The sequence below is a fragment of the Halichoerus grypus genome, chromosome 13 (assembly GCF_964656455.1).
Source record: "Halichoerus grypus chromosome 13, mHalGry1.hap1.1, whole genome shotgun sequence".
NCBI classification, from domain to species: Eukaryota; Metazoa; Chordata; class Mammalia; order Carnivora; family Phocidae; genus Halichoerus; species Halichoerus grypus.
Window position 1 is genome coordinate 76,453,376 of NC_135724.1, and position 26,430 is coordinate 76,479,805.

Sequence of the window (26,430 nt, forward strand, 5' to 3'; positions counted from 1 at the left end):
TCTCCGGGCCTCTCCCTCCCCTGATTTTCGAGTAGCAAGAGCAGCGAGAAGACCTACTGGCTATCCTCGTCACTGATGGGCCTGCGGGAATCCCACTGAGCCTGCACTTTCTTAGGGAGCAAAGCCACCTTGGTTCTCCCCAGAACAGGCCCAGCACATAGTAGGTCCCTGGGTCCAGCACATAGTAGGTGCTTAGACTATACAGTTCATGCAAGAATGGACAGCTCATGGGCTGAAGAGGCGGTTTCTGGCCCTGCAAGATAGCATCAGTGAAATGCCCGGCCTGATGCCCAGCGGCAGACAGGGCCTTCCCTCGGCACCCCTGTAACGCACAGCTGTAGGGCCAGGGCTCCGCGTCTGTTCTGAGGAATCTGAGCTGCCTTGCCTTCTTGTTTGGGCCAATAAGGACGAAGAAGGCCGGGAAGACCCTGCGGTGCCCTTGAATGGGGCTGGGAGCCAGAGAAGGCCTCGTGCCTCCGGGGTCCCATCGGCCCCCTCCCCCTCCAGTGAAAGCACGCAAGCAATTTCCATCACTCTCTGCAATCCAGGCCACCCTGCTATCTGCCTCCTTCTATGCCTCACCAGACTATCCAAACTATTAAGGATCGTCGTCCAAACGATCCAAAGGTATTTCAAGTGGTTAAATGCTTGGCAGAGCACAAAGATTCACAATGGCTTGACTACACTGGTATTGAAATAAAAAGCTGGGGAGGATCTGGGGGAGGCCCCCACCCCAGAAGCAGGAGCTCTGAGAGGAGAGGTCAGGGCCGTGGGGGAGGTGGGCACCACCCCCTGGTACAGGGAGAAGAGGCTGTGCCCATAGCCCTGACCCCCATCTGTGGACTGCCCCAGCCCTGGGGTGGGTAGATCTGACTTGGCGGTTTTCAGTGGAAGGTGTGCCCTTGGGCAGGTCATGTCTGCTTTGGGTCTCAGCTTGATACATATGGAACAGAGGGGTTGGACCAAAGCAGTGAAACTTGAGTGTGCATAAGCACCTCCAGGGAAGCCTATGGACAAAGCAAGTCCCCAAAAAGATCGGGTGGGACCCAGAAATTGGAATGTTAGACCAGCAGTGAATCTGGTGAATCTGGCACTCCTGGGGGTAAAACTACACCTTTAAAACAGCACCGTTTGCTTTCAAAAATCACCAATGCTTGGCTCTCAAGCACGCAAGACATCCTAATGGAATTTACCCTCAATCCTGCCGTGTTCTTTCACTCCCATGGGCCACGACCTTATACATGCTGTTCCTTCTTCCCCGAATGTCCCTCACTCGCCAGAGCATCGGGTCAACAAGGCTTGACCTCCCCTTCTCCTGCCCCTCCACCTCTTGCCCAGAGGACTGGAGCCATGGGACGTTAGAGCCCAAGGATGCATGAGACCACAGGTGTGCGGTGAGGGCCTGCTCTGAACCAGGCTCCATCATAAGCCTTCCACTACGTTATACCACCAAAGCCTCACAGCAAACATGGAAGCCTGGCCCCATCATTCCCACTTCTCCGAATGTGAAACTGAGGCCCACATCTCGCAGCTTAAAGGCGGTAAAAGGAGAAGCTGAACATTTGCCTGACTCCAAAGCTGTGCAGTATCCACCCGATCTTGCAGCCTGGTCCAACACACACTTATTTTATGGTGAAGGAAGCCAAACAAGCCAACAAAACCAAGGGAGAGAAAGAGACTGCCCACAGTCACCCAGGTGAGGAGGGGCAGGGCTGGGACTTGACTCAGGTCCCCTGGCTCTCCACGCTCTCCTCTCTGTGCTCGTGGACCTTCCTTCGGCCCCACCCCCCTGCTTGATCTCCTTTCAGGAGCTGTATACCCTTGAACCCTCCTGCATACGGGCTTTCCTATCGACTCGGACCATCATGTGCCGAGAACTTCGGTAAGGACCACGTACGTAGACCCAAATGGATCCCAGTCCTGCTACTCTTTTGCTGTGTGATCAAAGGAGGGCCACTTCACCAACTGGGGCCTCAGTGTTCCCATCTGTGAAATGGTGCTAAGGAGGCGGTGTTGTTGTAAGGATTAGCAAGATACTTACAGAGCGTTTATCCTGACGATGGGCACACTGCCGTGGGTGGTCAGTAAGTGTCTCCTCCCCCTTCCCACGCCCCCCAGCTCCTCCCTGGTGCTCTCAGCTTCTCTCTGGTGTCCTAGCTCTGCCCCTGCATGGTTCCAGCAGCGAAGCAGGGAGGATCAGTGCATACACCCACAGAAGCATTTTCCGGGAGCTGTGGCCCACAAGCCGTGCTTGCTGCTAGCACTTTCTGAGCAGAGCCGTCAGAGAAAGCAGTGTGCTTTTTTTTTTTTTGACACCACAAAATGTTATCGCTTTCGTTTTATGACCCCCTAGTCCTAGGATGTCCATAAAATCGTTCCAGTCACATCATCTTCCAGATACTTAATGAAAGGCAAGCAGCCAAAGTTAAGAAGTCTTGGCTTTTTGGCGTTTGTGCTGCGCTGGCCCCAGGGACCCATCGGATCTGAGGGATGGGGCTGCTGGGCGGACCCTCCCTCGCTGAGTCATTGGGATGGCGTGGCCCCGGTGGGGGGGCCGGTCCCTATCTCAGGCCAGGCTCACCTTTTTGACTGCTGCAGCACCTGGGGGGCGTCCAGGGCCGAGAGGTTGGGCTTGGCTCTGTGGAGCCAGCCCGTGAGGTCGTAGCGCACGGGGTCCTGTCCCAGCTGGTGGAAGATCTCGAACTGGAGGGGCTGCTCACAGGACCGGAGGGCAGAGGTCCCTGAAAGCGGACATAGCATGTAAGTGTTGGGGTACATGGAGGGACACTCCATAATCGCTTGGCATCGCCAAAAACACACTTTTTCCACTTAAATATGTTTCCAGAGATCCAAAGCTAACAGTTCTGGGCACCTACCTCTCTTCCCTGTACGCATGTCTGAGCATCATTTCCAACACAGAACCGAGTCCTCCTTGCTTTCTTAAACACAGGATACCTGTTTTCCCCACATACCATCAGTGCAACGATCTTCACGATTTTTGCCATACCCAAGTACCACCTGGGTTGTTACTTACTTAATATTTTTTTAAATCGACAAACACTTACCAACAGGTAAGATCCATTTATAAAGAAGCGTGTCATGGTAGGTTGGGTGTGCATGCTGTATTTTCCAATACTCGTGGAAATAAATACATAATCATTAAATATTTTGCAAATATTTGTGTGCCACCAAAAATTGTCTTGAATGGTACCGTATAAATACGGTATCTGTGTTATGGGCAGAAAAGAAGCAAGTATTTAAAAATTGTGTTTTAAGGAACTACCATTGCTGGTACACAATGAGAATCTTATTAAGAATATCGTTGAAAATAAGCTTTAAATTTTAAGGCATAAAGAAAAGAGAATTATTTTCCTTAATGGATTATGATACTGGCTTTGGAGAAATTGAGAGGTTATTAATTGCATAGAACATGAGTCTTTTCCTCAAAGATTGTTTATTTTTCCAGAGCTCTGTGAGCTGACACTAATTGATGGGCGAAAGCTTTTAAACCATGTCTAAATTACTAGATAGCCAGAAAAAGTTACTTTTACTTTGTTCAATTTGTCAGTTGTGTAAGTTTTTATTATTAAAAGACATAAAATGAAAAAAAAAAAAAAAAGGGCGCCTGGGCGGCTCAGTTGGTTAAGCGTCTGCCTTCGGCTCAGGTCATGATCTCAGGGTCCCGGGATCTAGCCCCACATCAGGCTCCCTGCTCGGCGTGGAGTCTGCTTCTCTCTCTGTCCCTCCCCCTGCTCGTGGTCTCTCTTTCTCTCTCTCTGTCTCTCTCTCTCTCAAATAAATAAAATCATTTTTATAAATAAATAAATAAATAAATAAATAAATGCACAGCACACTCTTGGGAGCCTCCGACACACACTCGGCTACAAGGGACAGGACAGGAGAAAAGAAGGGGCTTGGAGCTTCGAGAGCAGGCCTGTGTTCAAATCCTGACACCACCACTTACCCCTGTGTGGCAGGGGCCAAGCCTCTTCCATCTCTGACCCTCAGTCTCTTCCTCTGTAAAATGTGAATTATACGTACCTCCCAGGGTGGTACAAAACTTAAAGGAGATAATGTGCGTAAAATATGCTAGTGTAGTGCCCAGACCCTTGGTTGTCACTCAGTAAGCCTGAGTGGGCGTCACGGTCTTTTCTTGCATTCAACCTTGTGCTGGTGTCTGGAGCCACAAACGTTTATGTCCGTATCCCTAACACCAGCACGGTGCCTGGTACACGAATGGAGTCTGGAAGTGCTTGTGGAAGGGAGGGAAGGAAGGGAGGAAGGAAGAGAGGAATCCTGGTCATTAATCACATCACTCTAATTGCAGTGATGCTCTCGGGTTGAGTAATGGCCCCAGACCAATTACTCTCGGGAGCGGTAGTATTGTTTTGGTTCTTGTCTGTCTTCTGCAATTCTATGAGTTCCCATCTTCCTACTGTCAACGCACCAGCGCGTCCTAGGGTCCTGAGTCCTTCCCTCAAATGCGAATTTGCCACCTCTCTGCTGCAGGGAGTCCGGAGACCAGAAAGCCGCATTTCTTGGAACTCCGTACACAGCAAATGCCATCTGGGAGTCTGTGGGCTTCCGGTGCGTGAGGGACATGGGTCCTGCCATGTGTGTGGCTTCTTGGAGGTCCTTTGTGGTCAATACCCAGGGCTGACCGAAGTTACCAGCAAGGGACACTTCTGGTGAAGTAAAGTATCCCTTTGTCCAGCTCTTCCATGAGGCCTTCGGAGCCCACAGTCCCCGCCCTCAAAGGGCCACCTTCCAACGAAAGCAAGGTGACAAAGTGGCCGCCTGCCTTGGCACGTCCGTCCACGCTGCCCACACGATGTCTGCGCTGTTTGCATGGCTGCCTCCCTGCCCTGGATTAGAAGCAGCTTGAGGGCAGCGACCATGTTCCTGCATCATTATGTCTTGCAGCCAGCACAGAGCTGGGCTCTGAATGAGGACCCTGGGAGCATTTGGGGAGGGGGGACCGAAGGCAAGAGAGAAGAAAGGACGTCCATGTGGGCTAAGCCCCAGCCGGCCTCTGCTGGACACACGGCCATGCCTGAGGTCCCCTGATCCCGCTCTGGTCTGTGAAGTGAGTGTCTGTGGGCTGGTTTTCTAGAAGGTGACACTGAGCTTCGGAGATGAGCCCCCTTGGCTGAAGTGGCATAGCATACAGGGACAGAGCCGGAATGAGCACACAGGTCTGCCGACCCGAAGCCTGTGTTCATCCCCGGTGGTGGCCCGATACACGGAGGCGTCCCATTTCCCAGGAACAGCCCGGGGAGACCATTCCCAGGCTCCCAGGGGGTCTGCTCGGCCCTCTTGCGCTCCCCTTTCTTCGGGAGGTGGTTTCAACCACAGTTTTGTTCATCCAAGCATTTCACGGACAACGTTTGCTCTCAGGAGCCCCATGGAAACAGCTCGAAGACAGAGCCTGACCCAGTATTCCTCTCTCGTGACTCTGCATCATCACCTCTCCCAGGAGCCTGACACCCCCAGATGGGGGTAGGGGCTTCTGGGGCCCCAGTGACCCCGGCAACCCCCCTCTACGTCTGCCCTGCAGATGCCTGTCGCCTGCCTGTCCACTGGGCCTGGGTCCCTCGGGAGCGGCCCGCCGGCCCAGCAGAGACACTTAGTGGAGAAGTAACAGCAAGCACTGGGGTCGCCAGAAAGCCCCTCATGTTCTGCCTGATGGAACATTCTCATTAACTCAGAGCTAATCAGAAAGCCCTAGAGACAAAAGATCTTTTTTTTTAACCAAAATATCTGAATTAACGGGTCTCTCTCTGTCGGGCCAGGACAAAGGATATCACGGTCTCTCTCCTGGGAACGGACGTCAGAGCATCCCTCTCAGGGTGTCTGGGATTGGCAGGTCGGGCCTCACAGGAGAAGGAGAAGAGGGAGACACGGATCTCGCCGGACCCCCTCCTGCCCCAACCACGCCCTCCCTGATGCCTTCTCCTTCTGAGCCTCCTGTGTCATTTGCCTAAGTCAGGATCCAGGAAACATTCCGTCCGAGAAATCCATTTCGTTTGATTCTGGATCATGGGGTTTTCCCATATTCATCTATTCTGTATCAAGGATGAACTGGAGCCTTCTCCAGACCAGAGCATTGTGGGGCGGAGGGGGTGGGGGGCAGCCAGCGCTGCCCTCACGAGCAGATGTTCCCGTGAGGACACACACGTGCCGTCCGGCGTGAGGGCTGCAGGGGAGGCGGGAAAAGCAGGGGTAAGGGAGAAGGAGGTGCGGGTCGGAAGAAGGCATTATTTTTCACTAGGTGGTCAGGCAGGCTCCCGAGACCCAAAGGCAGTGAGGGAGCCAGTCATGCGGAAACGTGGCAGAAGAGCATTCCAGGCAGAGGGAACTGCCAGTGTGAGGGCCCTGAGGCGGGAGCATGCTCAGTGGGTTTGAGGAGCGGCCAAGAGAGCAGTGTGACTGGAACAGTGACTGGAACAGAGCGAGGGAGGAGAGAGGAAGGGCAAACGGCAGACGTCCACGGAGGCCTGGCTATGCCCAGGCACAGGGGAGAGAGCAGAGAAGGAGACAGAGGCCTGCCCGGCGCCCTCCGTGGTCACACAGGGCAGTCGGGGGGACGGGGAAGAGGCAAGTGGATAACCAAACGTTCCAGAGCCCGAGAGGCCCCTGAAGGAAGTAACGAGGGAGTCGGGATGGGTCCGCAGGGCTGCAGAGGGGACAGCTTCAGACAGGGGTCCGCAAGGTCTCTGAGGAGGAGCCCTCTGCGCACCAAGGTGAGGGAGGAGGACTCGGACGTGCGTCCACACATTAGCTCATCCGTCCTCACACAAGCCCCCTGAGGGAGGTGTTACCATTATTACCATTTTACAGACGGGGGAGGTGACTTCCCAGAAGCCACAGGCCTTGCACTTAAGCAGTGGGACTGGGATGCAGCCCAGATCTCTGGGGTCCAAAGCCTGGGTAAGCTTTTCATAGCTCTGTCTCCTGGCGTCGCGTGAATCTGAGGGACGCTCTTCCTCGGCCCCACAAAGCCACTCCCACGCCCTGGGGTCATGCTCTGAATACAGGGCCCACGTTCAGAGCCCAGAGAAGGGTGGTGGGTCTGCGTGGCCTGTGCGGAGAGGACTCCCAGTCTCGGCACTGGCTCTGTTCTCAGGTGCCTCCAGGGCCGATAAGCCACCTGGCTTCTCAGGGACCCCACTGTGGGTGGGGTGCAGTAGAACCCACAATCCGAGGCTCAGACTAAGAGCTCCACTGAGAGCCATTCTCTCTGCTCCTCCCTCCTCGTTCACCAGCCGGCCAAGAGGCAGATGTATTTCAGAGAACAGAGGTGACCTTGGGAGAACAGAGGTGATCGTGGCCAGGAGCCAGTCAAGCATGAGGACCCTGCAGGGTGAGGGCAGTCCAGGGCTGCATCGTGACCTGCCTGGGCCCTCGGCCCTTCTGCCTTCATGGGCCCCTTCTTCCGTTCAAACATATATGGATTAAAAAAAGTTATATTTCATGATGATATTGGTATCCGGGCAAATAATATTAGTAATACTTAAGTACACTCTATTAGTCTGCTATGGCTGCCATACCTGGGGGTCCCCTAGCTTGGGGGGGCGGCTTAAACAACAGAAATGTATTTTCTTAAAGTTCTGGAGGCTGGAAGCCCGAGGTCAAGGTGTGGGCAGGGCTGGTCTCCTGTGAGGCCTCCCTCCTGGGCTTGGAGCTGGCTGCCTTCTCCCCGCCTTTTTGCTCTGCGCACGTCTGAGTCCTGATGTCTTCTGGTAAGGACACCAGTCGTATGAAATTAGGACGCACCACAATGACCTCGCCTAACCTTAATGACCGTTCTAAAGACCCTCTCTCCAAATACAAACGCAGTCACATTCTGAACTTCTGGAGGCCAGGACTGCAACATGTGGATTTGAGGTGGGATCCAAGTCAGCCCAGAACATTCATACATACGTATGTATAAACATCCATACGCACGTACATATATAGACAGGTATACATATATATCGTATTTGACCTGAAAGTTCATTTTTTTCTCTGCTTGTAACAAAAATTAAAACAGTTGCATGGGCCCCTAAAAGCGCTGGGCGTGGCGAAGTTGGCCCTGGGCCAGCCACTGCAGGGCCAAATCCTCTGGGACTAATTTGGCTACCAGTGCCCTGAGCTTGCTCCAGGGAAAGCGGCCGGAACCCTCGGATGCTTCCACTGCTTCTGCTCCGAAAATCTGGTCCTGATGCGAGTGCAGGAAGGCCCCGTGAATGTCCCGGACAGAGGCCTTGGCAGGTCCCTTTGGGGTACAGGCTTTTGCCATCGCCAGCCCAGCGGACAGCAGCAAAGAGAGCCATCATGCGTCTTTCTCCACATCTTCTCCCAGTTTCCCGTACACTACTCCAAGTGGACGTTTGCCCCAAATATTCCATCAAAATGGCACTCATCTCAGCTGCCACTAACCTCTTCATGTCCAAATCAATGGCTACTTCTCAGCCACGCCTCACCTGAGAGGTCAGGGAGGCCGGTACCCTCCCTCCGCTTGTGGCTTCCTTCCTACCCCCCTGGCCGCCCCTCCTCGGTTGCATTTCCTGGTCACTGGCCTCATCCCTGGGCCTTGACATTGGAATGCCCCGGGGCTGACTGCTGGGCCATTGTCTCTGCCAGCCTGGATTCCCTGAGTGATCTCAACCAGAATTGTGGACCCCAACCTTCTTACAGATTTCCTCATTTTATCATCCATCTCCTTTGCTAGAATGTCAGCCCCACGGAGGCGGAGATATTTGTCTTGTTCGGGATGTATCTCGTGGCCCAAGACAGCAGTTGCCATGTTAGGTGCTCAATAAATACTGCTGAATGAATGAGCCACACCAGCGGGGACCTAGAAGATCTCAAAGCGAAATCTGCCTTCGGAGAAGCCTCAGGGCATCTGAGTGGAGTTGGGCAGCCGGGGGTGGGTCACAAGAGATTCTAATCCAGATAGAGATTGTTTTGTATCTGCCTGCTGACACCCTCTGGGTGATCTTAGACCTCTCTACAAGCATCTTTCTGGAGCTCAGTGTCCTCACCTTGGGGGGTAAGAATACCAACCACCAGACAGGTGACAGAATTCGATTAGACAGCGTACATGAAGCTCTGAGCTCAGTGCCAAGTGTGGAGAATGGACAGCATTCCTCCAACCCCTTAACTGATGGGGACAATATTCTTCATCGCCATCAACAGCCCTGTGCTCATCGATCAGCCCTCATGACACTCCGCAGCCGATAACAAAGCTGATACCTCTCTCACCCAATCATTGTCATGGAAATCCTGGCGAAATCATCAATCAATCATTTATTGATCGATGATCAGTGTAGCCCCCCCCCCCCCGCATTGTGTGAGCGCTCCACCTGGGGCTACTCGAGGTTTGCTCAGCGTCGCCATTGGTGAAGCACAGATAGCCGGACTTGAACTTGGAGCTCAACGAAGCCAAAGCCCAGGACCTCCAACCTCGTGGTTCCATCCGGATGTCTCCATCTCTCCTCTCGATGCCCCCTCCCCCCAGTCCAGCCCATCGCCAAGTGCTGTGGGTGCATACTCCCGGAGTCCGGCCACCTCCTCTCTCACCTCCCGGACCACCTTCCTCACCACCGCCTGCAGGAACTTTCCAGAACGTGAATCTGACCATGCCTCCTGCTGCCTAGAATCCTTCATGACTTCTCAGAGCTCTAGGGTTGAAACAAATGTTTTTTCGTGTGGCCCACAAGTGGGCCTTCGGCGGTTTGCGCCCAGACAACATCTCCGACTTTGATGTCCCGCACTGCGTCTCCTCTTCTCTGGCACACTTCCCTGCACGCCCCTCCCCCAGGCCCCCTGGCTCCCGGAGGAATTCGGTCTGCCTGACGCACCGTCAAGCGCCAGGGTCTGTCATCTTGGGGTCAAACACAGACGGGCTCATCTGTTAGCTTGTCCACACTCTCCCCACGTCCTCCCCCGACAAGCACGTGAGCCCCATCCGGCTGGCTCGCCCCTGCGTAGCATGGTGCCCGGCACACAGTAGCCTGTCAATACATTTGTTGACTACATTGATCATCGATCAATAAATGATTGATTGATGATTAGTAAATAACTGATTAGTTGATTAAATTGATTGATAAATTTCATTCGCTGGTAAATGAATGAAAGCACACACAGGTATATGCACAGACATCTGTCAGACCCCCCCCCCCCCCGGCCTCTTGCAGGCCTTGTCAGGGCTTTCTCTGCAGCAGACAAGGACAGATTCCACCTCCCAGGCTGGACTCAGCACTCTTCTCCCTTCGTCCTTCAACCTGACTCCCTTACCTTCGGCCCCAGCGCCTTTCTTCTCAAAGGCCGCACGGAGACGCTCGAGGACCACGCTATCACTGGAACCCTCCACCCGGACCTCCTCGTCCAAGAGCCAGAAAAGGCCCCTGGCGTCCTCTGCACCTCCAACGGCTGGTAAGCGGACCTGGCAGAAAATCCAGGATCACTGTGGAGCCCTGATCCCCGACCGAGGCCAGTCCTGGGCTTCTCTTCCCACCTCTGGGAGTCGGGGCATCTGAGTCCCCGGCATCACGACTCAGACACGCCAGCCCGAAGCCATGCTCCCAACGCACCCCCAGACTCCCAGTGTGGAAACCCCAGAACTGTTACAACCCCTCAGTTTAGGAGGTCCGAACCCAGCCTCTGTCCTCACATCCTGTGTGACCTTGGGTAACTTACTGCACCACTAGGAGCCTCATTTCCTTTTATGTAAAATGCAGACTGACAATACCTTCCTCAGGTAGTGGGGAATTAACAAGGGAAAGCACTCTGTAAATTACACATTCTAGCTACACACCCCAGGCTGTGTGTATTTGTACACAGCTAAACATCAAAGGAGTGAGTTCATCCGCATCACTTCTTAGAAGTCTATGTTTTTTTAAACTAAGATCTTAAGGTGGGAGGGGAGAGTGCCCAAAGAATGTTTTAGAGGAGAAGGTGAACTTGGTTCAATAGCGCAGGCACGGAATTTGAAATCTAGCCACGAGCTTTAGAAACCATCTAGGTAACCCTGAAGTTTTGTTTCTGGCAACCAGAGAGGCCTGGAGAAGCTAAGTGGCTCGTCCAAGGGCCCACAGGGAGTTGGCATCACCCAAAATGGCACCAAGTGTTTATGGAGGAAATGTGTGTGGTGCATGGGGTGGCCAGCTGTCCCTTGGTGACGGGGACTCAGGGACTTCCCAGGACATGAGGATTTCAGCTCTGAAGGCAGCAAAGTTCCTTGGCAACCCAGAATAGTTGGGCACCCTAACTGGGAAATATTGGCCCACCCCCCTCAGAGGCCCAGAGAAGACAAGGGACACATACAGGGTCACATGGAGAGACACAGGGGCAGAACGGGGACCGGATCCCAGATATCCTGAGGCTTCACCTTGCCTTTCTTTATGGGGTTGACACTGACAGCCAGCCCATCCTCAGAAGGTAGCTCTTCCCAGCCACTGCCCAGGCATCCAGGGGACCCCATGGCCCTTCCATCCTCCCATTGCCCAGGTCGTCCCTTCCAGCTGCCTCTTCTGGGTCAGGAAGCATGACAGGGAGGGGGTGCCAAGGAGAAGCATAAACAGGCAATGACCGGCAGGGCTCACGGGCAAGGCAGCTTTGCAGGGACAGGTGCAGGCCTCTAGGAGCCAAGAGAAGGCTCGGAAGAGATGGCCAAGGGTGGCCGACAGGAGACAAAGAATGAGAAAAGTGGCAGCCTGGGGTATCCCATGGCAGGAAAAAAATGTGACCTGTGGACCAAGCACCATGCCCCGTGCTCTGGGTGCCAGATCTTGTAAACATTCACAACCATCCCAGGGCATGCTATCGTTCCCACTTTAGAGACGGGAAAAAAACAAGACCGAGAGAGGTGAAGGGATGTGCTCAAAGTCACCGACATTAGACCTGAACCTGGCAAGTCAAGGAAAATGGTTCAGGGCCGTCCTGAGAGACGGCTGAGCAGAGGTGCAGGTCTGGGGTCGGCCCAGTGGATTCTTGGGATGGGGAAAGTAAAGACTCGGGTATCCCCCCACACTAAAGCCCGTAAATGCGTGGATCCCCCCACCACCCCCCATTCTCCATCCCCCAGTGGCCCCTATTCTCCCAGTCTCTGCGGACATAGCATCTGCGTCTGAACGCCTGACCTTCCCAGGCAAGATAGCACTGGGCACTGGCCCCGAGCCCCCTCAGCTCACCGTGGGCTGCCAGGTGGGGTGCCTGTTAAGCCAGTCTCGGACATCAGGCATGGAGGGGGTTGTCAACCTGAGGGGGTTTGGAGATTCATTGCCCAGGCCACACCCTTGGATCAGGCTGGGAGCGGATCACCAGCTTCAGGGTCTTTAACAATCCCTGGGTGATTCCAAGGGCAGAGAGCACTGACAACTTGCAGCTTAAGACATCTGGGATGTCAAAGCAAAGCCTTGTGGTGTCTGAGAGCCTGGGTTTGCTGGGTCCCACATTACCTGGGAAGGGTTCTGGTCCACCACAGCCACCGTGGTCCCCGGGGAAGGCTCCGGGAGATCAAAGGGCACGGGAATACCTTCCTGGAAAGTCATAGAAGTTCCAGATTAGTTCCTTCCATGAGCTGAACAGGGTGGAAAACTTTCGGAGGAGAAAAGAGAAGCGAGGACTTTCACCTCCCCTTAACCTTCTTTTTTATTATTATCATTTTTAAAATATTCTTTTAAGTAAGCTCTACCCCCAGCGTGAGGCTCGAACTCACGACCCCGAGATCAAGAGTGGCACGCTCCATTGACTGAGCCAGCCAGGCGCCCCATGTTATTTTAATTGTGGTAAAATACCCACGGCATAAAAATCTACCTTTTTATGCGTCATGCAGTTAGTAGCATTAAATTCACTCACATGCTGTGCACCTGTCACCACTCCCCCACTTCCAGAACTTGTCTGCCTTGCAACACTGAAACTCTGTCCCCATTACACACGGACTCCCCGTTCCCCTCCTCCTCCTCCAGCCCCTGGCAACCACCGTTCCACTTTCTGTCTCTATGAATTTGGCTGCTCTTAAGTGTCTCATGTGAGTGGAGTCATATAGGGTTCATCCTTTTGTGACTGGCTATTGCACTCCCTACAACGTCCTCGAGGTTCATCCACGGTGCGGATGGGTCAGAATTTCCTCCTCTTTATGGCCGAATAATAGCTTGTTGTGTGGACAGATCACATCTGTTTACACTCGCATCCCCCCAATGGACGCTCAGGTCGCTTCTACCCTTTGGCTATTGTGAGTAATGCTGCCATGAGCGTGGGTGTACAAGACCCGGCTTTCAACTCTTTCGGGGAGATACCCAGAGGTAAGATTGCTGGATCATAGGGTAATTCTATTTTTCTTTTTTCAGACAAACAGCATACTGTTTTTCATAGCGGCTGCACTGTTTTATATTCCCACCGGCAAGGCACACGGGTTCCAATTTCTCCACATCCCCGCCAATGCTTGCTGTTTTCTGGGTTGTTTTTTTTTTTTTTTGTTTTGTTTTTTTATCATCACCATTCTACAGGGTATGAAGTGGTATCTCAATGTTTTGATTTGTATTTCCCTAAATTTCCAGTGCTTATTGGCCATTTGTCTATCTTTTTTGGAAAAAAAATCTATATTCAAATCCTTTGCCTTTTTCCCAATCAGGCTATTTGTTAGTCTATTTGTATCATCACCCCTTAGCCTTTGGATGAGGGTACGGACCAACATTCCAATAACATCCTGACGTCGCTCATCCTGCAGGCTCATCAGCAATCGTGGTGAGAGCTTTGTCAGGAACTAACAACCATTCAGTCCAAACTTAGCTTGTATTTACTGAGTAACTAATGAGGGCTGGGCTGAGCACTGGCTGCTGGAGGCAGCAAGCACAAGCTATGGTTAATGACAGTCGCCATCCAAAAGTCATCAGAAATGTCCAGGCAAGGCTATGCATGGAGATGTCCGTCACAGTGCTGTTTACAAGAGTGTAATCGTGGAAATCACCCAAATGTGCAAAGGAGGGTTGAGACAGCATCGGAGGTAACCCGTGAAATGAACGGTTACTAAAAGTTGCCAGTGGAATGAGAACACGGGAATAGCATGATGCTGTGAGGAAAACAGTAGACAACAAAATCGTGTGTAGGAAAGGATCGGAAATCTGCAGAGAAGACAATATATGGACAGTTAAGTGGTATAAGGTACAGACAGCAGTCACAGTGCTTGCCTGTGGGCGGTGGGGCTAAAGGAGGTTATGTTTTCTGCTTATGGATGTTTCTATGTACTTTCCAGTTTTTTTTTTTAAGATTTTATTTATTTATTTGACAGAGACACAGCGAGAGAGGGAAGACAAGCAGAGGGAGTGGGAGAGGGAGAAGCAGGCTTCCCGCTGAGCAGGGAGCCCGATGCGGGGCTCGATCCCAGGACCCCGGGATCATGACCTGAGCCAAAGGCAAACGCCTAATGACCGAGCCACCCAGGCACCCCTACTTTCCAGTTTTTTAATAGAGAACATGTATTGCTTTGAACATCAGAAATAAGCGAAATAGGGGCATCTGGGTGGTGAAGTTAGTTAAGCGCCTGACTCTTGGTTTCGGTTCAGGTCATGATCTCAGGGTCTGAGGACCGAGCCCCACGTCAGGCTCTGCGCTGGGTTTGGAGCCTGCTTAAGATTCTCTCTCCTTCTGCCCCTCTCCCACCTCTCTTTCTCTCCCTTTCTAAAAACAACCAAAAAGAAAACATTCTCTCCCCTTCTGTTTTTTCTCACTCTTGCAATTTCTCCCATCAAAAAGTGGAACCTATTTCCCCACCCCTTGAGTCAGGGCTCAGCCCTGGACTTGTCAGACCCACTGAATACAGAAGGGACATCACCAGTTCCAAGTCTAGGACTCAAGGGGCCCCACACGCTCCTGCTCGTCTCTTGGAGACCTGCCCAGCCCCAGGAGAACAGCCTGGGCTAGTCTGCTAGAGGATAGGAGAGTCCTGGTGCACAGATGAGTCATCCCAGCCAAGGCCTGCCTGGATCCACTCATGGCCAGCTGACCCCCAGACACAGGCGAGAGCCAGCCGGCACCATCAGAACCACCTACCCGCCCTGAATCTGCCCACAGACACAAGAGCTGGCTCAGCCAAGCCCAGAGAACTGCCCAGACAACCCAATGTAAGCAATAACAAAAGGTAATATCTAAAGCCACTATGTTTTGGGGTACTTCAGTATCTAGCATTATTGTGGCAATTGATAGATGATACAGGAATATTGCTATTTCTATTTTACATGTGACGGAATCAGGGATCAGAGAGGGTGAGTGACTTTCCTGAGGCCACACAGCCAATAAGTGATACAGTTAAAGTCGGACCCCAGGACTCATCATCAATGTCACTTGTTTGAGATTTATCCACGTTGATGCTTTCATGTTTCTTGCTGTGCAAGCTCTAACCAAAAAAAAAAAAAAAAAGAAAAGACCATAATTTCAATACCCATTATCTTCTTGATAAACAAGATGACCATTTCCAACATCTTGCTGGAGTCAAAGCAGCCCCCTTCAGAGAGAAAGAAGGGAGTAGGTAGGATGGGGCCGTCCTGGGTGCTGGCAGCATTCCACTTTTCCCCTGGGGGGGCAGGTGCGTGAGTATGTTCATTTGGATAAATTCATTGGGCTGTACACTACTGGTGTGTGCATTTTCTGGGCAAGTGTAATATTTCCATTTAAGTTTTTTTAAAACAAGAGAAGGCTGGAACGTGTCTACCCGTGTTTCCTGGTTCGTGCTCCCAGTGTCTGGAGGGTAGCTCCTAGGAGAGAAGTGCATCTAGGGCTTTGTTAGGATTGCCACCCCAGGATCCAAAGGCCAGGCAAACCCTCCCATCCAGAATTTTCACCCACCCCCAGAGCATGAAGGGCTTTCCACGGGGAAGATGCGAGCCACGTGGGAGGAGGAGCATTCAGCTGGGGCAAAGTGGGCGAGGAGGGACAGGTCACCCCAATGAGGGGACAGCCGGGGGAGCGAGGCCTGGGGAGCCCCAAGTTCCCTGGGAGAACTGTAGGGAGCCGTGTATGGAGGCAGGGGAGCAGCAGAGAGCTGGGGAGCCTGGAGTTAGGGTTTCGTTCAGTGGCGGGCCAAACGGGATGAAGCCAAGGGTGACTGAAGGACCTGACCATTCCCCGCCCCCCGACCCCCGCCAGCCAGCCTCCCGCCCTCCACGGAGCCCAGGCCTACCTGCCGGTACCGCTCCAGGGTGGACACGAAAGTCCGCTGGTAGAAAAGCAGCTGCAGGCGCTCATGAGCATAATTGTGGCCCAGCTCCTCGAAGGTGGCAGCCCGGTCCTTGCACTGGTGCCGTGGGTTCTGGAAGCCCGGAGAGTCCACCACCATGATGGAGGCCATGGAGAGGTGGTGGGAAGAGAAGGACCTGGGGAGAGATGGGGGAGGCCTCAAGACCACGTGGAATCTTAGAGCCCAGCTGGCCCAAGCCTCCCACCCCACCATCGCGGATACGGCGAAACTGAGGCCGCACGCCAGGTGGGTGTGGTGATCCAGTAGATCTGGTGCCAAAATGAGGCTCACCACTTACGGGCTGTGTGGCCTGGGGCAAGTTACTCAACCTCTCTGAGCTAAGGTTTCCCCAACTGTTAAATGAGGATTCTTTCAAGCCCCCACCGCCTTGCATCATTTTGATGAATCTGTCAGAGTGGAGAGAGAAGGGATTATTGGCATCAACATGCAGGAGTTGAGAGCTGTTGGAGACGATCCCACGAGGGCTCCGACCCTCCCTCTGCAACAGAGGGCCTGTGTGTCTTGGGAGAGCTACCCAACCTCTCTGGGCCTCAGCCGGGAAAGGGTCAAGGATGGCCACAACCCAGAAGGTTGCCAGGAGGGCTGGAGGTGATGAGACATCCAGGCTCCGAGGGCCAGGTTGGCGGTGGGGTTCGTGCTCAGTAAAGGTGGCCTGATATTATGATTATTATCACGATCGGCCCTATGCTCTGCAGGCTGCTTATTTCAACCTTCGCTCTTCTGCACGACCTGCCGAGGTTTTCCTTCTGTATCATGGGGCCAAGAAGATCAGCCACCACACATGCATGCGTGAAAACTGTCAGTTAATGCTCAGAAAGCCAGGCGTCTACGAGAGGCTCGTAGGTGCTGGGAGAGTGGGTTCGGCATCAGCGAGATGCAGTTTAAAGGATGCGATGAAGCAGCCGCCCTCTGTGGGCTGAGGCAGCTTCTTTTGCCAGCGGTTCATTTCCCACCCCCGGTACGCCTTCCTCTAAGCACGCATGACCCCCTTCGTTTCTAGACGCGGTGTCTGTGGCCTCAGATGGTAATTGCTCCAGTGATAGGAGAGCAGGCAGATTCCGTGTCCCAGGGTCATCCGAGAGCCCCAGCTGCCCTGTCGCTCCGCACCAGCCTCAGCCCGGCTAACAGGATGTCGGAAGCCTCATGATGCCTCCGGCCTTTGGGGAGGAGGGTGGGAAGCCCTTACGGTGATAGACACCCAGCTCCCGGCCGCTGCAGCCTGGTAGGTGCATTTCAGAGACACGTCCTGGCTCCCTCCAGAACCAGACCCTGGCTGCACCCCACCCTCCGCAGAAAATTTTAAAAAGAAATGGACCAGAGCGGTGTGGCAGGTTATTCAGGCAAACATGAAGGTGTGAGGTGGGAGCCCAGCACTATGGCTGCCTTCCAGCCCCACCTCTCTGCGCCTCCGTTAGCTCAGCTGTAAAATGGGCTGATGTGCAGAGTCAATGATGCAAGACCAGTGAAACCAGGAGCACCAGCCATTGTTTTACTTTAGCGGGGGGACCCCCAAATTGTTCGCTTTCATTGTCAGTGGTTTATGATTGCTATCAGGAAGAATTGTTTATATACATCATCTCTTTTAATCTCTCACCATGGCCCTGGGGGACAGAGCTATTTTGCAGGTGCAGAAGGGGAGGTCAGAGAGCTGAACTGATTTGCCTTGGGCTGCCAAAGGGGGAATTTAAACCCAGCACTACGACCCGGCTCAAAAGCTCACTCTTCCCCGGCCCCCCCAAAACCCCACTGTGCTAAAGTGCCCAGTGCTTGGGCTCATTTGTATATCTGCAGAAGAGTCCATACCTGTTGATGAGTGAGACAATAACTGCAAAGACCTCTTGGTACAAGCCCGAGGCCATCCCCTCCACACACTCTGTGCCCGTCATCTTGAGCCCTGGAGAGGGAGAGAGGGAAGGGTGGATATTGGTGGTCAGGACCTTGCCTGGGGCCAAGGACAACACTCCCCAGGCATCGCTGCTGGCCTCAGAGAAACCCCCTCCCTCCATACATCCCTCCACTGCTGAAATTATGTACCCACGCTCTTAGAATCAAGTTCAAGTGTCTTATCAGGACTGACCGGGTTCTGTGTCACCTGGCCCTACCTCTTCTCCAACGAGCGCTCCGGCTCATCCCTCAGGGATCAATCCAATGTCACCTCCTCAGGGGAGCCTGCCCTGATTACCACCCCCATTAAGCCAATTCCCAGTCCTACCTTGCTCCTTTTTCTTTAATTAGTTTTTGACTAAAGTATGACTGACATACCAAAAGCCGTACCTACCTATTTAATGTATACATCCTGATGAGCTTGAAGATAAGTATAGGTCACTGGAACAATACCCTAAGCCTGTCAACTCTAAGAGTTTCCTCCCTCCTTCTTTGTGCCTAAGTGTGTGATTAGAACACTTCACATAAGATCTACCCTCTAAAAAGAATTTTCAGTGTACAATACAGGATGGTAACCAGCAGCTCTATGCTGCACAGTGGACATACTCATCCACTGGTTGTCTTATTCGTCTACTTATTCATTGGTGTTCTAGGGTTTATTCATCTTGCACAAAAGAAACTATGTGCCCTTCCATCATTCTCTCCCATTTTCCCCCTCCCCTCAGCCCTGGGCAACACCGCTCTGCTCTCTGCTTCTATGAGTGTGACTATTTTAGATCCCACATATAAATGGGGACATGAAGTAGACCATTCAGTCGTAAAAAAGAAAATCCAGCCATTCCCTACAATGTGGATGAACACAGAGAACGTTAGGCTACGTGAAACAGGCCAGACACAGGACAAAGCCTCCCTGCCTTTACAGCACTGAGCTCAGTATATTTTTACTTGTGCAGTTAGCTGTTAACAACAGCCCCCACCCCGAACTGGCGCCAGGCTGGGAACAACCCGAGGATGGGGACCATGGGCTCCCAAACCCCCAATGCCTGACACATAGTAGGCACTCAGATAATGTTTGTTCTTCCCCCTTTCTGGAGGGAAATTTGGCAGTTCTGTGTCAGAAGCTATAAAATGTTCGTATGCTTGGATTTAATAATTTCATTCTTGGGCTTTTATCCTAATGAAATATTCAGAGAAACAAAGATTTCTGGGTACATATGTTCTCCTGATTGTTGATTAAATTGGATGAAAATCACTTTTTTTTTTTTTTTAAACAACCTGAATATCCAACAATAGCAAATGGGTTAGATAATTTGTAGTCCGTACAAAGGAGCGCTTAAAGCCAGGCATAGACGCATACTGAATGAGCGGGGGGAAAGCGCCTACCTGTCACGTTAGGAGGAATAAAAATGCTTCACAAACGATTAATATAGTCATGGTCTCAGTTTTGTTTAAACACACACACACACGGCCCCTTAAAATAGCCAGCCTTGATGAGGGTGCATGGAACAAAGCAGAGTGAGAATTTGGGAGGGGCGGGTCAGATCGGAAATCCTGACCCTTTGGTGCTGGTTCCATCCCCAGAATCAGAAACATGATTTTCACATCTTCAGTGGGGCTGGAGACACAGTCCTGCTTGTACATTCCAGGCAGCCCCCTGCGGCCCCATAGCACTTCCCCTCCCTCTGGTAGCTCCACCCCCAACCTGGGCGGTTGCTAGGCAACCCACAGCCTCTCAGCATCTCTCCTAAGCCTGCTGGTCCCCTGTCTGCTTCTCAACTACCCTTGATACCTTGGCCTGAGAGGTAATTAGTGTTAATATCTGAATGTGAGTGCACGTATGCTCATTTATCTGTGCACGTCTGTGTGTCTCCTGCAGTGTGTGCCTGTGTGGTGTGTAGTGTCCGTGGGCATGTGGTGTGTGTGTTCTATGTGTCTGATTGTGGGGCGTGTGCGTGTGTTTCAGAGAGGAGGGGGAACTGTAAGCCGACTACAGCTCATACCTGGACCTAGAAGCAAACAAAAGGCTAGTGGCTTCCCAGCGACATTAGCCACCAAGCTGAGATCCCTAGAGTGGAGCAGCTCTGTGGACCTCAGGGGCCTCTAAGAGATGAGCCCCAAAACCACGGTTCAAAACACTGCGACTAATGCCAGACTCTGCAGTCTCTGGGACAATCACTCTTCGTTCTCAGAGACTCCTGGGGCTCCGGGAGGTCCCTCTGCCCTCACCTCCTGCAGCCAAAGCATCTAGCTGGTGGCGGCTGCAGATTTGGGACCCGGCAGATCACACTCCAGCGGGTGCCATACAAAGCCCTTTGGCTTCCCCCCACATCAATTCAAAGCACTCCTGTTCCTCCAGCCACCTAGGCTAAAATCCTAGAAGCTGTCCTGATCCCTCTTTTCCCATCCACCCCCCCCCAGGCCCATGCTATCATCTCTACATGTGAAGCAGACCTTGAACATGTCCCTCCCATCCCAGCTCCACCACCACATCCTTGTGCAACAACCAGTATCTCACTAGGCAACCTGTGTAGGTTCCTGCGTGGCCTCCCTTCTCCCACCCATTCCCCAGGCTTCCCCTTAGCTAAGCCATTCGAAGAATAAGTCAAATCATGGCATTCCCTGCCTATGCCTTTGCATGGTTTCTCATGGGTCTGAGCATAAAAACTCTAGTTTGCAGAGTCCTACATGAGCTGACCACCCTCCACCCCTCATCTACTGGCCTCATCTACTAGCCTCCCAGCCCCTCTAGCCATCCAGCCTTATTTCTGTGCCTCAAACTGGAAGGCCAGCCATCCTTGGACAAGATAGGGGCTCAACAATGGAAAAGTGTTGGCGCCTTGGCACTGCTCACAGTGTCCCCTCTCCATAGCACAGGGTGCCCTCCCAGGTTTCAGCAGAACCTTGCGGACCCTGGACAGCGCCAGCTGGCCACAAGCCCTGTGCAGGTAGGAACCAAGTCCACTTCTGCCCACAGGGGCCTCCCTTGCACCTAGAAGGTCTACATATAGCAGGTCCTGATGAGTAGGTGAAGGCGTGTTGGAGCGTCTGATGGCCTGGCCCAGGGGGGAACCCAGCCCACCCAGAGAAGCAGCACCTGAGCTGGTCTCCTCTTCCTCAAGGCCCCGTCGGCTCGGCCCAGATGTCACTTGCTCGATGATCTGTCGCAAGTGGTGCTTGAAGGTGGCCGTGTTCAGCTCCTCGTACTCACAGCCCAAGGCCTCAGCTGCGTGGTTTGCCCACTCAAACCGCATGAACTGCTTCCGGCCCACTGCAAGAGGGACACAGCAGAAGTATGGTGGTGAAGTCCTGGGAATGGAGTGGGTGGGCTCCCAAGAGGACCTCAGGGGTCTCACCACTGCCCACCCTCTGGACTACCCCCCCTCAGCAGGGAGCCGCAACACCCGGCCTGGGCAGGGGTCAGGTTTCCCAAGAGACATGCTTATCCTACTTCCTCGTAATTTGCATTGTTCACTTTTTCAGAACAATTAAAATGATCACGTGGACCCTCTAAATGTGGAATTGTGGAACTGATAGTAAAAGTGTAATCTGTCCACTCACGTATCCACCTACCTATCCATCCACCCATCCACTACCCCTTGCTGCCCACCCACCTATCCATTCAACTACCCACCCAGCCACTCATCCAACCATCTCACCACCCACCCATTTATTCAAAACACGCTTGTTGAGCTCCTACTATGTGACAGGAACTGCGCCACTGGGAAATCAATGATGAGCAAGACAGACAAGGTGCCTGTCCTCATGGAGCTTACGATCTATTGAGGTTAGAGTAAGACAATAAACAAGTAAACAAACGGATGAATAAGATAAATTCAGGTGATAATATTATCAAGTTTTTCCCCTTAAGGAGAAGATAAAAACAAGAGATGAGGTCAAGGGAAACTGAGAGCATCCCTGTGGATCCATGGTTGTCAGAGAGGGCTCTATCTGAGTATGTGATATCTGAACTGGGTTATGAAAGGTGAGAAGGAGGTGGCTACCTAAAGAACCAAGGAAGAGCTTTAGAAAACTGTACTAGAGTATCATGCCAACTGTGTAAATCATTCTAAAGTGTTGTAAAATAAAATACTAAGGGGCGCCTGGGTGGCTCAGTCGGTTGAACGTCCAACTCTTGATCTCAGCTCAGGTCATGATCTCAGGGTTGTGAGATCGAGCCCCTCACTGGGCTCCACACTGAGTGTGGAGTCTGCTTAAGATTCTCTCTCTCTCCCTCTGACCCCCACCTCGCTCTCTCTCTCTTAAATAAATAAGTAAATAACTAAAATAGTAAAAAGGAAATATATCCAAATATTAACAGTCCTAGCTAGGTAAGGGGATTTTGTATTTTCTAAATTTTCTGCAGGGATGGTGTCTTAATTTTGTAATCCAAATAAAAAATTAATGGCTGATTAAAACAAGTAACAGTGCTATCCTTAAAGAATTTCCTCCCATTGTTTATCTTCCCATAAATGTGTTTCCTTCTTTGAAATAAAAATCACAACTGCCAACAGATTTCTCAATCCAACAGAAAGAGGTCATAAGGGCCCGGTTCTTCAAGAAGATATCTTGAAGAAGCAGCCTCGTTTAAGGCAAAATTGGACATTTGGACAAAGACTTTATGTGGGACTCGCTACTCAAGGGAAAGGAGCTCTGGCCCCAGGGTTACTGAGGGTCCACAAATTGCCATGCTTATTGACATCCTCCTCGGTGCCAGGTACTCAGCACTGATCTCACAAGAGAGGCTTCCCATTTTACAGATGATAACACTGAGTCTCGGGGAGGTAACACAGTTAATAAAAACTGCTGCCACTTGCAAAAATGATGAAGAACGTGATGATGGCGGTAATGAAAGCAGTCACCACTCACTGACCCTATTTTATTCAACATGTCACCTTTGTGCAGCTCATAGCTTCTGGAGTCAGAAAGCCTGCATCCAAGTCCCAGGTGTGACAGGTGAAAAAATCAGTACATGCATGGTAGCTGCATGTGATTACTTCTTATCATCATCATCATCATCATCATCATGAAATCTTCACAAAGGTCCTAGAAAGCAGTCTTGTCATTCCCAATTTACAGATGAGAAAATGGACTTAAGAGACATCACCAGAAATCAGATGGACACTAAGTACTAGAACTACTATTTCACCAAAATCAACCCGTCAAATACCATTTTTAGGACATTTGCCGTATCTTTGTGACCCTAGATCAGACTTTCTTTAAAATGGACTTATCTTTTTTACTTAACTAAATACGTTGTGAAAGGAAATGTTGTAGCATTATCTTAAATGAGAACCCAACTGTTGGAGGGAGCCATTGAGAGAATGTGACCGCCCATTGACCTTCAGGCTGGCCCCAGGACAACAGGTGTCTCCTCACCCCGTCCCGTGTGAAACGGACATTCTGCCCAAGTTTGCCCAGCAGGAGCCATCTTCAAGTAGGGATCGTTGAGTGAGGAAGATGTTGTTGAGACCATCTGGACTGACTACGTGACTCTGTGTAAGCTTTTAAGATTGTGGGTGGGTGCGGAAATGTACAGGGCTGGCCAGTGGAGGCAGGGTTCATATGTAAGTTTCCTTGCTTATTACATCTGCTGCCTACCGATCTGGAGTGGTCTGCGTTTGACCTCCCCTTTCCCTCCATGAGGGGGGGCCAGTTTGCAAACCAACACCATTATCACTTGTCACAAACAGAAAGGAGAAATAAATGCAATATGAGCACAAAAGTATCTTTAGATTCTAATTAGATACAGTTATCTGGGAGCAGGAGGTCTGCCCTCTCACTTTTTGTGTTTTTTTTAAAGATTTTATTTATTCATTCGACAGAGAGAGAGACAGAGAGGGAACACAAGCGGGGGGAGTGGGAGAGGGAGAAGCAGGCTTTCCGTGGAGCAGGGAGCCCGATGTAGGGTTCAATCCCAGGACCCTGGGACCATGACCTAAGCCGAAGGCAGACGCTTAACGACTGAGCACCCAGGCCATGTCTGCCCTCTCTTTGTCAAAATGCAAGATTAGAGAGTATTAGAGATTTTAAAGACGGCTAGCCCTGAATGAGACTTCTTTCTTCCTGTGTTGGGGGTTGGAAGGGAATTAAATAAGAGATAATGTTCTAGATGGGCGATGTCCTGTCGCTCTCCTGACCTGTCAACCTTCTTCCACCACTGTCCAAAATATTCCTCCCACCCTCCACCTACAGTGATCTTCTGTACCTCACTGAGCTGGGGAGAAGTCAGGAAGGGAATTGGCAATGGCTCTGAAAAGAGGAGCAGTGAACGGCCTCAACCTGACTCTAAATCCTGCCTGACAAGGGGGATACTTCCCAGTGTGCTCGCTGAGCAGCATCTTGCTGGGGAAATCCAGGGAGCACACAGGGAGCTCTGCCAGGAAAATGCACTTTTTGCTTCCAGTTCCCTGAAGGCTGGTTGGTGCACAAGATCCAACCCCATGGGTTCCTCTATCTTTGTTCAGACATGGGTGGAAGCCAAAGCCTCTTCAATGGGGCCTGAGAAAGGTGGCCCCTGAGGCAGGGACAGGAACATGGACACTGGACCAGACAGAATCTGAGTCCCTTTCCTGCTTACCATTCCCAGCTCCAGTCTTTGGGCAAGTTGCCCCACCTTTCTGAGCCTCAGTTTCGTCATCTGTAAAATGGAATCATAAAACCCCAAGCACTTCTTCATACGGCTAAAGGGATGGGGTGATGTGTTTACATTTACATGGAAGATACCCAACAGAGTGCTTGGCCCCGAGAAGGCTTTCAATAACTTTCTAGTCCCTTCTCTACCTGTGAAACCCAAGAGGGCACAACTCACCCAACAGGGATTGCTTCGTTCTGGTGGCCACAGGGACTCCTTCTGCAGATCTTTCTATACGTGGCTTCGAGAGAGGATTTGGGGGATGGATGATGAATCGGCGCGCTCCAGATGTGGGCCACGCCCCAGGGATTCTGAGCCAACTCCACGGAAAGGCGGACACATGTTGGCTCAGCACCTCCCACCAACCTATTCCAAAGCCAAGGACAAAGCTGTCCTCGGAATGCCGCTGGGGTTGGAGATTCCCGTCCAAGTGATGCTCATGTACTCGATCGCTCCCTCTCCCAAGAAGCCATCACTTGATGAACAAGGACAGCCATCAAGCATCGGCAAGTGCCATGTGCCGGGCACTGTGCTGGGTGCTTCCTCTGCCTCTTCTCCTTTACTCTCATCAAAAGTCTCTGAGATAATTCAAAGGTGGGGAACAGACCCAGCAAGGCCTAGCTTCTGGTCCAAGGCAGTACAGGGAGTAGGGGCCGAGCGGGATTCCCAGGCTCGTGTGCGGATCTCAGACCGAGCAGCAGCCGCCTGCTGATCTGCTCGTTCACAGTCTGTATGCTCACTGCTCTATCTGGATCAGAGCCGGAGCCAGGAAGTGCTCAATAAACATTTGTCAAGTGGGTGATTAAATGATGAAAGGAATCAAGAAAGGAATGCACGTTTCTCGATAGTGGCCAGCCCTGCCTACTTTCCCTCCCTGCTTTTCAAAAGACCGGGGAGAGAGAATCTCTGTTCTCCTCTCCCCATGGCACCTGCCATCTGAAACTTAGAGATGGCCTTTTCTAACTGGAAAGATCAAATACAAGATGAAACAAAAGTGAGAGAGGTAGAGAGACAGATACGGAAACAGAGAGACAGGATGGAGCCGGCTCGGAGGGCGCTCTTTATGGGGCGGGTTTGTGGATTTCCCCCTGCCTCTAGCCCCCTCCAAAGGGGATCACACACTCAATCCAGGTGCTTTCCCACCACCCACCAGGAGACGAGGAGCCTGTGCCCAGAATGATGCCAAAGCTAAATGCAGAGATCAGTTCAGGCTGGTGGATTTGGCTGCCAGCCATCCTGCTAGTCACTGGTGGGAACCAGGACCCCGTGGCAGGTAGAAGCACAGTCTGGCTTCCGCACACATTATGTAGGGATCCTCTCCCTATTCTGCAAGCACTGCACAGGACATGGGATGGGCAGTAGCAAACACTCCAGGGCAGCCCACCTGTCACCCCTCCTCTGTCTCAGCCACCCAGGAAAAAGAAATCAGAATGCAAATGTTCGACAGTATGACAAAGGCGAACTTAATATCACAACATCAGCCAGCAGCACGTACTCTACACCCACCCCATGCCGGGCGCTGGGCTGAGCGCTAAACCCTGCTGCCTCATTTAATCCTCCCCGCGGCCCTGGGAAGTCAATAGTAACATCACCCCTTGAATTATGAGAAAACTGAACCTCAGGCTGACCTTCCAAGGCCATGAAGCTGGTAAGGGGCAGAGGCAGGATTTGAATT

At 52.0% G+C, this 26,430-nt stretch overlaps 1 protein-coding gene across 1 annotated transcript in view; it reads right to left on the bottom strand.

The window, feature by feature from the left end:
* Nucleotides 1-26,430, bottom strand: part of MYO18B (myosin XVIIIB) — a 227,310-nt gene that overhangs the window by 157,131 nt on the left and 43,749 nt on the right. The window contains exons 12-17 of the mRNA XM_078060114.1: nt 21,219-21,392; nt 18,044-18,134; nt 16,163-16,355; nt 12,444-12,524; nt 10,282-10,429; nt 2,582-2,741 (exon numbers count right to left, since the gene is read on the bottom strand). Of these exons, the coding sequence (XP_077916240.1) occupies nt 2,582-2,741; nt 10,282-10,429; nt 12,444-12,524; nt 16,163-16,355; nt 18,044-18,134; nt 21,219-21,392 (847 nt within the window). The remainder of the gene's footprint in view (nt 1-2,581; nt 2,742-10,281; nt 10,430-12,443; nt 12,525-16,162; nt 16,356-18,043; nt 18,135-21,218; nt 21,393-26,430) is intronic.